The 11,907-nt window shown below is 47.5% G+C and overlaps 1 protein-coding gene across 1 annotated transcript; it reads right to left on the bottom strand.

Annotated features, from left to right (window-relative positions):
* Positions 1-5,064: 5,064 nt before the first annotated feature.
* Positions 5,065-9,304, bottom strand: FZD7 (frizzled class receptor 7). Its single transcript, XM_056350154.1, has 2 exons — positions 6,496-9,304; positions 5,065-5,904 (listed from the first exon to the last, which is right to left on the bottom strand). Exon 1 carries the CDS (start codon positions 8,713-8,715, stop codon positions 6,994-6,996), a length of 1,722 nt encoding a protein of 573 aa, XP_056206129.1. The 5' UTR covers positions 8,716-9,304; the 3' UTR covers positions 5,065-5,904; positions 6,496-6,993.
* Between the last annotated feature and the right edge of the window lie 2,603 nt (positions 9,305-11,907).

Here is an 11,907-nt window from a genome sequence, read left to right as displayed (position 1 = left end):
ATCAGGGCAACACACAAACGTTTACCCCGGTCAGCTTAAATGTCTCCATATTTCATTGATGAAAGTGAAAGTACAGTAGTCTCATGCTGTTCCCTGTTGTTGAGACAGGAAAATGCCCAAACAGCCAACTAATCCTTCTACTTGGCCATCTTTAGTAAAGAGAAAGATGTTGTTGGAGGTCATGATGACAGAAAAACTGTTGAGGAACTAAGAGATGAAGTGAAAACATGGCAGGGAGGGCGGGTTCTTACTGCTGAGGGCTTGGATGAAACCTTGGACCACTCTGCTTTAGGCTGCTACTATGATGTAGATCCTGCTTGCAGCATGCTGAAGTGAACTGTAATGAGTTAATAAGGGACAGCAGAGGTGTCACAGAAGCTGTTGATAATAACTTTGTTTATAGCATATAGAAAATGAGAAATTGAGTAGTACTGGAAGAGCTAAGCACCCTATAGCACCAGCACAGATGGACCCAAATCCTTCTCTGCTATGCCTAAGCACAAGTATAGCACAAGTCCATTTTGTCTGTAGTCAACAGCTGTTGATTTGCATGCATGCCCAATTCAGTGTAATTTTCTAATTATATAGCTTATGTCTTTATACCTTCTCACACCTTATATTTGAGCCCTGGCTAGGGTGATACTCCTGTGAAAAATGTACTCAGCTGCCTATTTTAGATAAGATATTGGAAAACATACAAATAATTTATTCTAGCTGGTGGTCTTATTTTGGCATTCTCTAGAATGGGACCTACTTGTGAAACAGGCTACAGGACACAGTTCTGACCGAGGTATTTATACAAACCCTATTATATTTGTATTTTGTTTCTTCTGATTTTGAGAGTATTTATTCTCACATGTATGTAATATGGGGAAGTGCTACTGTTCCCATTTTATAGACAAGGGTATTAGAGACAGAGATGAGATTTTCTAGTCAATTACCAAGACATGTGCCTGTGAATTTAAGTGCTTATGAAAAGTGCTTTCTATGTACCTGCCTGCATCTTTAGCTGCCTGAATACTGCTGAAAGCCTGGCTTTAAGTGATCTGCCCACCATCTGTGACAGTGCAGGTAATCAAGCACTTGTCTTCCAAATCCTAGATTAGTGCCTACTTGCTATAACACCCTTTTGTGTCCATCTGAGCCAGATAACGTATTTTTCTTCTGCTACAACTCCTGTCAGAATTCCCTGTTCACAAGCTTTTTTTTGAAGCCGCTCTGTATGTTAGCCTGAGGAAAAGGACAGCACAGTAGGAATAATCTTACTCCTTGCCTGCCCTGAGAATGGCATTGCCTTCCTGCGGATTGGTTTGAGAACAATGCTAGAACTGTCAATACTTCTAGTAAAGCTGGAGGTAGGGGAGAAGTGGGCCTCTTTTTTTCTCCCCTCTTCTTTCTAGTTGTCTACCCTGGCCTCTGGGATCCTAGTGTTAATAGTAAGGTTATGGCCATGTGATGGGGTTAATTTCCAAGAGCTGTGCAGCCAAAGCCTACTCATATAGACTGCTCCCCTAGGTAGCACACACTGATTTTCCACGTGTATTTGTAAGAGTAACATGCTTAAGCAAAGGCTTGTGTATAATGAACCCAAGTTGTGACACAGCTGGGGCAGCCAAAATGAACAAGTTGTTGCTAGCAGGATTTCCTGACTAATATGGACAAGTGATCCCCCCCCAGTTTACAATTGTTATTTAAAAATGTGCTCTAGGCCCTGTTTATTCCTGCTTTTTATCCATATTCTCATTTATCCTAGTCCCATAGTTTCCTGGCATGGTTAGGCTGGCTATACAGAGAGGAGCAAGCGATATAGAGGAGTATGTACTCATACCCTGTTTGGGCCTGTCCTCACTGTGCATCATTCGGTCAAATCCTATTTGCCTGCAGCTGTGGTAACGCTGTGCTTGAGCCCAGTCTTTACCTGGATTAGAATAAAGTGCTGTGCCTTACTTCCACTGATCTGGTTTTGAGACAGGCAATGTCCAGCCACCCAAACTAGGCAACCTTGGGCCTCAGGTTTAAATAGTGTCAAAACCCTTCCCCGTCCCCTGACTGTGGAGCAAACTGATTATCTGAGCAGCATTAAACTCCAGTGTACTTATTTTAGTTTTACAGTTTGGGCATCATTTTAGTCAAAATGTGTCAGTTCTAAGTGGGGCATTTGGGAACTTGCCATGCACTGTATTTATTCTCCCAATCCTATATTATCCTGTGCAGTGTTGTAGCTGCCAAAACCACATGCTCATGTTGGCATGAAACAATTGTCCTGGTTTATATAGAACAGGCTTGGCAACAGTCAATCTCAATGAACAGTTGTAGTGCTGAAGATTCAGTCGTCTTTTTCCTCTCCAAGCAACAGACTAAATTTCTTTCAGCTGGATTTATGGTTTTAGAAAATAGCAGGAGTAGAAAGCAAGTATGGAGAGCAGAGTGTATATGAAGTACCTGTAAGGTCTGGAAGGAAGTGAAAATGAGATACAGAGGGGGAAAAAAAGGAGTATTTAAGGTACAAGCTAGTAATTTGGTTTCTAAACCCTTGTGAAATTGCAAATAATGTTTACTGTTGCCCCTTGGTGAACAGAGTTGTGTGGTTTTTACTTGCATGCAAAGCTATTGGTTGTGGGCAAAGTACTTAAGACAAAAACATTCAATGGGTGGTGTGGGTATTCCACCAAAAATAAACCCAAACAAACACTGACATATTATAAAAGCACTTTTTTTCTGTGGAGGCAAACATTCATTTGCTGCTGCTGCTGCTGCTGTTCTTGAGCTCCAGAACTGTGGAAGCCTTCTGTTTAACCTACCTGAAATAATACTGCTTTCTTCTACAAAGTAACACAAATGTCTCTGAAACTTAAGAACCAGTGTTTATGTATTTTTTATTAAAATGTAGTATATGGTGTAAACTTAACAGGGATATTGATCAATGATAACTATTACTTGCCATGGTCTTGTGAACCAAAAACGCTGCACAGACAAGTGCCAAAGGTGAAGGGCAGGAAACTTTTCTTAAGCTTAAAAAAAGTGTTAATAGAAAGGAGATTTAAACATTAGTCAAAGAAAAATCACTTTGCAGTGATTAGCAAAGGATAATTAAGGTTTATTTTTCCTTCTTTTTTTACAGGCAGGTTCACAAAGACATTTTTTTAAATTGTACTCCATTATGAAAGTAACTGCTACTTTGTTATCAGAATGGTGATAGAGATTTTTATTCCAGAAGGCCAGACGCTATCGACTTAAAATTCTCCAAATTGTTTCCACTGTGAGCAAATTCAGCCTTGATGCGAGTCACATCTGCTTAAAAGTGAATAGCAGTTGCTTTTACTTTATACCAGCATCAAATTTCACCTACAATCTCAAATTTTTAAGATCAACTTAAATCTCAGGTTTTTGATAGTTTTGCATAAGTGACTTTAAATCCAGAAGTACCTAATAGGAAATAATGAAATAAAAACATTCAGCTTTAGTGGTTTCTGGTGGAAGTAGAGACATTTCCTTTCAGATATGAATGTCTTGTGATCTAAAAAAAAATAAAGTCTATTTAAGTTTTTCCACATATGGACAAAAAAGTAGCAATCACACCTAAATGCATTTTCTCATCCAGCTAGAAAGGATGGGTAGTGAGTGAAAGAGCAGGGGGACAGGCTGCCTGCATGAATTGTGGGTTTAGCTGTCCATGCTGTATTAAGGATTAATTGCATGTTTAGTGACACAGCTGTGGCTGCACAGCACAGGGACATCAGTCCACCACTGCTCCCCATCCTTCAGACTGCAAGCTGTTTCAGCCATTCCATCGCTCTGGCCAGCACTCATGGATTAATGGGAGGAAATGTTTATAGAAAGGTTTAAGTTTCCTAAGTGAGTGGAATGAAATCCCCCTCAGCAATGATCAGCAAGCTCATGTTACGGAGCAGTTTGAAGCAGCCTGACTCACTGGAAAGCAAAGGCTTTTTCAAAAGTAAACTTGACAAGTGAGTGATTCCGGGGAGCAGCCAGAGGTGTTTTTAAATAAAAGATGTGTTTTTTCTAGAGAGGCAGCGTGAACAGCGCTAGCTCTGAAAAGAACTTTAAATCAGTAGTTTGTTCACTGTAAATGTAAAAGGTTGCGTTTGAGAGCAGTGTCTGAATAAGGATAGTGCCAAAAGTGCAACTATTGCACACTGTGCTCAGTAAGTGAAACAATATTGCAGTGCAACCACAGCTACCATTGGTGCCCAGCTAAGGCATGGTAGTTCTCTGTTGTATAACTTAAACTCTGGTACAGCTATAGTTTAAGGCAAGGGAAAGGTGATGAACCCAATAAATAGGCTGAAATCAGTGCGAGAGAAAAGCTGGAAACTATCATTTCACAAGTGTAAAATTCTGTTTGGTGGGGCCCTTTCCATGATTACAGCAACACAGCTTGAAATCTAAACATTCATTTCAGTTTAAAAAAATGACATAAAAATAGACCATTCTATTGAAGCTATCAGCTTTGAGATGACTGTGATAAGAAAAAATGTAGGCTTTGGACTAGCTATTAAGAATAAAGTAAAATTCATCTGAACAAAACTGGAGATAGCCAAGGTGCAGGGAGGATGAAAAAGCCAGTTGAAAATATTGCCTTTCAAATGCTATTGAAAAGGACCTGGTCATTAGTGTTTCCCAAAAACACTCCACCTGTCAAAGAGAGGATTTCATTTACAGCACTTGTAGCACCCTCCGGTTCTCAGTCTCACAGTCCCTTTAAGAATGGGAAGAGAGCATTATCCTTGTTTTCTAGATAAGGAAAACTGGTTTATCAGCTTGCCCTCAGCAAGAGACAGAGCCTGGAAGAAAACTGCTAGGATGCAAGTACCTAAAGTGAGGGCAAAGGTTTGAAATGATCTCAAAACGTCGCCTGTTGTGAAGGGCCTGTATTCAAGAAAGGCCAATTTTCAAGTCACAGCTGAGTTTCTGGTCAGTATATTCACCCAAATGTCTCTTGCATCTCCCACAACAACGTATAGGGGAAGACACCACTCTCAGAGCTGCCCCCCTTTATAACCGGCCAAGTGTTCAAAGACTGAAAGAACTTCAGTGGAGCCCTTGTATTAAAAATTATTTATTTAGTGATCTGTACATGGGATGAAGCAGGGCCTCATACAGACCTTCAAAAAAAATCAAGTAAAAACATAAATACATTTTCTTACAAAAAAATGAGATTTACAAAATATACATACTGCACTTGTCTTGTCCTACGCGTTTGGTTTTTTTCTTCCACATGCCCATTATAAAAGACAAAAACCCAAGCCCTGCAAGTCTGAAATCATATCTACTGAAGGATTTGGCTGATGGGCCCATTTCTCATGCCCAGACTACTGGTATGCCCTCAGACAGCAGCAGTCTGCCCCCTCACCCTGAACAGGTTTTTTCTTTAAGTTTCATTCCAGACTTTCTTCCCCCCCAAAAACGAAGAGCAGCTATAGGGTGGAGGCTTGCTAAAACCCCAGAATTTCCTGTTTTGTCCTTAGGCAAGAATATACACACACACATATACTTATAAAAACAACCCTTCAGTGAATATAAAGGTAAAGTAGTACACAAAAAATAAAATGTGAACAAGTCAACATAAAAATTTCAGAAGAGAAAAATCTGTCACATTTCAAAAAGAAAACCAATGCATTTGACGATTAATTTTTGAATGTCTTTCCTTCCAAGATGTGATCACTGGAAACTTAACGAGCTGTATTTTAGCTGAAATGAGAAGGCTCCTCACTTGCAGTAACTGCTTGCTTTAAAACCCCAGCCCCAGCCCCCTCCTGCACCACGAGTCATTGCCATGCAGTTCAGGGAACCTGAGGGGCAGGCAAGGGTCCATCTGAGCCAACAGGATTCCTCCTCTCGCCAGAAGCCGGCTGTGTATTGACTTTACCTGCAGCGAGCTCACTGCAAAGCAGGAGAGAAAGCAGGTTTATGTGAAGGAAAGAAAAAAAAAATAATCGTATCTTTAACATTACGTATTTTAACGGCTCTTGTTTTGGCAGGTGCTCTCGGTTACGCTCTTCTTGCCCTCTAAGTCTTGCGTTTCCTTCAGCTTAGAAAAGCGACCCATATTGAACGGTAGGAAAACATCCTGCCTTCTCCTTTTTTCATAAAAGGAATGCTTATTTCTGCGAGCTCCTCACATCCAAGGGTGAACCTCAACGACTTCTTTTTGTTAGTTTGCCCATAAAAACCGATCCCATGCTTATGCCTTTCTACATAGAAAACACTTTTGTTCCCCCCTTTGTCTCCTAGAACAAAGGCAAGGGGGGAAAAAGCCTTCTGCTGAAAAGCAACAAGTCATTTCTTTTCAGGGTGTGGAACGGCAACCCCCTCCTTCCCCACAGCAGCAAGAACAACAGACCGAGGGCCGAATTTTCACTTTAAAACAATTACAACAGGTATCACTGAGGTAAAAAGGAACTTGTGAGTTGACAGAACAGAGGCATCTCACCAGCACACGCTCGGGGCTGTAGCTGGCTGTGCAGTACTCACGTGATTGCTCCGCCGAGCTGGAAGGAGCAGGCAGTAAGCTCAGGCTCGGGAGTTACCCTGCCTGCGCTGCAGTTTGACCCCAGCAATTCAGAAAGGGCTCGGCTACTTCTCGGCAGAGGCAGCTCGACAGATCTGGCTTCCCCTCCCGCTGGTCCAAAGCAAGGCAGGCTGGCTTTAGCTGGGTTAGGTTTTTTCCTGCACGAGAGGAGTAAGGGGAATTCTTGTGAGTGAAGGACTCTCCCATCCCACCAGTGGCCTCTTTCTGTGTTCTTCCATTTAGCTGGGCATAAGCACCACCGGACACAGTCCATCTGATCCTTTATGCAAAGATTATCTTTTTTTTTTTTCCCCCAGACCCTCTGGGAGGAAGAAAAAGTTTGGAAAAGCCTCCCTTCCTCCCTCTTCAGGGAGCCATTGCCATCCTCTTCTGCTGAGTATCCCTCTGCTGTGTGTGTGTGCATGCGTGTGTGTGTGTGCGCCAGAGGGGACAGAGGGGTCTCATACTGCCGTCTCGCCTTTGCTGCCACTGCTGAGTCTGTGGTAGAAGCGTCGCCAGGACTGAAGGGTTTTGCCAGACCAGATCCAGAAGCCAGTCGTGATCCCAACAATCATGGTCATGAGGTACTTGATCATGAAGACTGTGAAATCTGGGCTCATAGGGGCAAAGTGGCTCGGACAGGGCACAGCATAGGTTTTGCAGGTCTGGAGGAGCCATGTCTTCTCCCAGGTGCCACGGAAGGCCTGCTCATAGAAGTAACATGCCAGGACAATGGTGGCAGGCACTGTGTAGAGGACACTGAAGACACCAATGCGTACCATCAGCTTCTCCAGTTTCTCCGTCTTGGTGCCATCATGCTTCATGATGGTACGGATGCGAAACAAGGACACAAAGCCAGCAAGCAAGAAGGAAGTGCCAATGAAGAGGTACACAAACAAGGGTGCCAGCACAAAGCCTCGCAGTGAGTCCACGCTGTAGATGCCTACATAACACACCCCACTGAGTACGTCCCCATCGACCTGCCCCATGGCCAAGATGGTGATGGTTTTGACAGCGGGCACAGCCCAGGCAGCCAGGTGGAAATACTGGGAGTTGGCCTCGATGGCCTCGTGGCCCCACTTCATGCCAGCAGCCAGGAACCAGGTGAGCGACAGGATGACCCACCAGATGGAGCTGGCCATCCCAAAGAAGTAGAGGATCATGAAGAGGATGGTGCAGCCTTCTTTCTTGGTGCCTTGGGCCACAGTGCGGTAGCCATCCTCAGAGAAGCGCTCCAGACACACCACCCGCTCCTCCAGCAAGAAGCCTGCCGCGTAGGCCACTGCCACCATGAAGTAACAGCCTGAGAGGAAGATGATGGGCCGCTCCGGGTAGCTGAAACGGCGCATATCCACCAGGTAGGTGAGCACGGTGAAGAGGGTGGAGGCACAGCAGAGCACAGACCACACGCCCACCCACAGCCGCGCAAATCGCACCTCTGCCTCCTTGAAGTACATGAGCCCGTTGGGCCGGGCTGGCTCACAGGGCGCCCCGCAGTCCCGCTCCCCCAGGAACCGGTAGCCCAAGTAAGACGGCACTTTGAGTTGCCGGGGGCAGGAAAAGGAGAAGCCGGAGGGGGGCTGTGGTGGAGTGAGGAAGTCGGGGAGGTAGCCAGCCGTGGGGTGGGCAGTGGCCCCCCGGCCTGCCGCGCTGCCAGGCCCCGGCGGGGCGTCCGACGTGTTCTGCCCCACGCAGATCTCGCCCGCGCCGTGGACGGGGAAGTTCTCGCAGCGAAGCCGCTCTGGCCACTGGAAGCCAAACTTGTTCATGAGGGCCTCGCAGCCCTGGCGGGCCCGCTCGCAGAGGGAGCGGCAGGGCGGGATGGCCTGCTCCAGCACGGTGCACACCGGCGCGTACATGGAGCAGAGGAAGAACTTGAGCTCGGCCGAGCACTGCACCTTGACCAGCGGGTAGAACTGGTGCACCTCCAGCCCCGCGTCCTCCTGGTTGGTGTGGCCCAGCAGGTTGGGCAGGATGGTCTGGTTGTAGGCGATATCCGTGCAGAGCGGGATGGAGATGGGCTGGCAGAAACCGTGGTCCGGCACGGAGATGCCCTTCTCGCCGTGGTACTGCTGCGCCGCCGCGCCCGCGGGGGTCCCCAGTAGGGCGGCCAGCAGCGCGGCCAGTCCTAGCAAGGGGCAGCCGCCGGCGGCCGCTCCGCTACAGCCTCCTCCAGCCCGCATCGCCGAGACGGCCGGGGGCCTGGGGAGTCGCGGAGAGTCCTTCAGAGCCGGGCGGCGCAGCGCCCCAGGGGCATCAGAGCCCAGAGAGCGGCGGCAGGGCCCGTTCCGCAGGGCAGGGGCGCGGCGGCGGCTCCCGGGAGTGCCGCGACTTTCTGCCTCCGCCCCGGCGGGTCGGCGCTGGCAGCGCGGCGTCGCGTCCCTCGGCGAAAGTTTCCGGAGGTGCTCCCGCGGCGAGGAGACGGGAGACGCGGGCGAAGCTCCGGCCGGCTCTGCGCAGGGTCCCGCGGCGGCAGCGAGGCGGAGGCGCTGCTCCCCGCCCGGCTGCGGGGATTTAGGTTACGGCTAAACGGATTATTACCGCGCCCGGCTGAGCCGTGTATTTTACTCCGGGGCTTAAATAACTTTTAAAATCCAATTACTGCGCGATCCTCCCCGCGGCTCGGCTGGGCTCCGCATCCGACGGGCGCCGCTGCAGGCTGTGCGTCCGGGGCAGCCGCGCGCCTCCCGCTCCGCTCGCGGCCCCGCCGCCACCGCCCGCACCGCAGCTCCCAGCCCGCGGCCGCGCCGGCACAAAAAAAAGACACATATACGCGCGGGCGCGCCGCGGGGCCCCGCCCCCGCCGCCGGCCCCATTCACAAACCGTGCCGGGGGCGGGGGCTCGAAGCGCCCGCCCACCAATCGCCGCGCAGGGGGCGGGGCGGTTGCGGGGAGAGGGTGGGGGGAGGAGGAGGGGGGGGAGGAGGAGGAGGAGGAGAGGAGGAGTTCGCACCGGGGCGGGAGTGGGGGGGAAAGTTGCGAACAACTTTTTCCCATCCCCGCCGGGGCGGGCCGGGCCGGGGGCGGCAGGAGCCGCCCCGGGCCACCCACCCCCCCCGCGCTGCAGGGCAGAGCCGGGAAGGGAAGGGGGGGGGCCCAGCCAGTCAGCCAGCTCGCTCAGGGTGGCCTGAGCAAACTAAAATTAACAGGCTGCTTTCTGAGCAGGCTTTGAACATGCAAACAGCTGCCTGTGCCCAGAGTTATTAAAAAAGAAGACAAAAAAAAAAGGGGGGGGGGCGGTGTAAGCAGCGCCCGGGTACATTTGCGGAATGAGCCGATTGCGTTGTCGGGATGTTCGTGTCTGTGCGCCATTGCCTTCCCCAGCGTGGGGGGTTTGATTTGTTATCGCAGCATGGCCGTTGCTTTTTGCTGGCAGAATAAACGCTTTATTCATGCAGATCTAAGCTTTAGCAGGGGGAAGGCAGCTTTTTTTTTTTTTTTTTTTTTAAACATCCGGTGTTACCTAAGCAAAGAGGAAAAATTTTGAATTCCCATCTGCACTGCTGCAACCCCTTAAGAGACTCGGAAAGTCTGTAAAAAAGCAGCAGTTCCTCTGTGGAATTGCTCTGTGTTGCTGCAAGAGAGAAAATGGCACAGGTCAGGAGAGGGCTTTTACCAGCCTGCCAGGTGATGCTGAGCAGATCTAGAACTAGACCAATGTACATTTGCTAAGAACAGAAGTGTGGGTTTTGCAGCATAGCTGTGTTTTTGGGTACATCACCAAAACACTGGTTGCTGGAACCATCTAGCCTCGGGAACATGCAGGCCGAGGGCGCTCTCAGCAGCACAGGAAGGGTGTGCTCAACAAAACCCCTGCAAAAATGCCTGCTTTTCCCTCATACTGGCCTATGAGAGCCTGTGGTCAAAGACAGGCTTGGGCCAACTATTATTTAACCTACCCCATCCCTCCCTCTTGACGACAGAGGTCCCCTGAACTGTACTATTCAAATTCTTGCTTTTACTGCTTTGCTAGGGATTGTGCTCCTATTAGGGACTACGCAAATACACCGATCTGTACCATCCTCCAGGGCAGTTCAAGAGCGCACAGTTTGGCTCAGGGAACTCCAATAGCAATTGTTGAACAAATGTTTCCCATATCCTCTCCCGCTCATGAACAATGTGTCCTCATGCCAGTAAGACCATGTTACAGCTTTTGTTACATTTGTTAAGAGAAGTTGACAGTTATAAACAGGCTTACTAAAATAAATGTGTTCCCCTAAAAGTTGACACGTTTTTTAAAATAATACTGTGTTCTCCAAAATATGTATGGGCAGGACTAGCTACTCATGACTGCAACAGTTGCTTCTGGAAAAGTAATAAGTTTTTTCTTCATTCTCAGCTATAGCTGTTCAAGAGTGCCTTAGAGGATTTTCAGTTTTTCAGTTTGTTAAGGCTTGTTACCTGAATTGCTTACTTTTCTACACCTAGTGACTAAACAGGTTTTTGTGATACTCTTCAGCTAAATAACCTCCCATGGTACAAACATACATGAACTTGTCTATTGTTTGTTCTTTGGCTGTTCATAACCTTCAAAAACATTACTCTTTCCAGTTGTTAGGTGTTTTTTTTCCCTCCTCATCCCATCTTTCTGTAACACTCCATGAACTGTTGAGTGACCTATGCTCAGAGCCTCTATTTTTCACTCTGGCTTATATGACTGACTTCATCTGCAAAACATTTTGTGATATTCAGTATGAAAAACTTTGGATAAAAGGAGATGTTTCACTGGCAGGCATTGACAATGTAGAGACAGTAAAGCAACTGCAAACTTCCTGCCCCATGCGTTGCTTGTTCTGATTTCTGTACATAGAGGCAACTCCAGAGCTAGTAAAATTGTATTGCAAGAAACTATCTTTCAGCAATAGGAAGACAGTGACAGAAAGTATTCAGAGTAAGGACTGTAAAATCAAGTTGCAAGACTTTAACTGGGTATTTATTTACAAGACAGGGCAGGTGGCGTCAGTGGTTCCCCCTGCTTTCTACTGGTCTCATTTGTTAAAGTCATTCATCTGAAACATGGAGCACATGAAAAAAGATGATTGGGAGCTCTGGTACGTGATACACACTTCTGAACATCTGTAGAATCAGACTGAAGCAAAAGGAAAAAAAATGTGGAAGGGTAGGCAGAAAGGAAAAAGGAAGGAAAGCAGTATCATAGATTATTTCTTATAGAGATAAGAGAGTAAACTTATCACATGGAATGATGCTGCTAGGCCATGCCAGATGGCAGGAATGTGCAACAGAAATAACTGAGATGGAGGAAGAAAGTCTGCTGGGCATGTTACCAGATTCCGAGGTGGGTTTTTTTTCCTATTTAGACCCAGTGGGTGATGGAACACAATCATTGAGACAGGCAATGGCAGTCTCAAAATGAC

The sequence above is a fragment of the Falco biarmicus genome, chromosome 8 (genome assembly GCF_023638135.1).
Source record: "Falco biarmicus isolate bFalBia1 chromosome 8, bFalBia1.pri, whole genome shotgun sequence".
Classification (NCBI taxonomy): domain Eukaryota; kingdom Metazoa; phylum Chordata; class Aves; order Falconiformes; family Falconidae; genus Falco; species Falco biarmicus.
The sequence above is the reverse complement of the archived record's forward strand: the minus strand, read 5'-3'. Positions and strand labels throughout refer to the sequence as shown.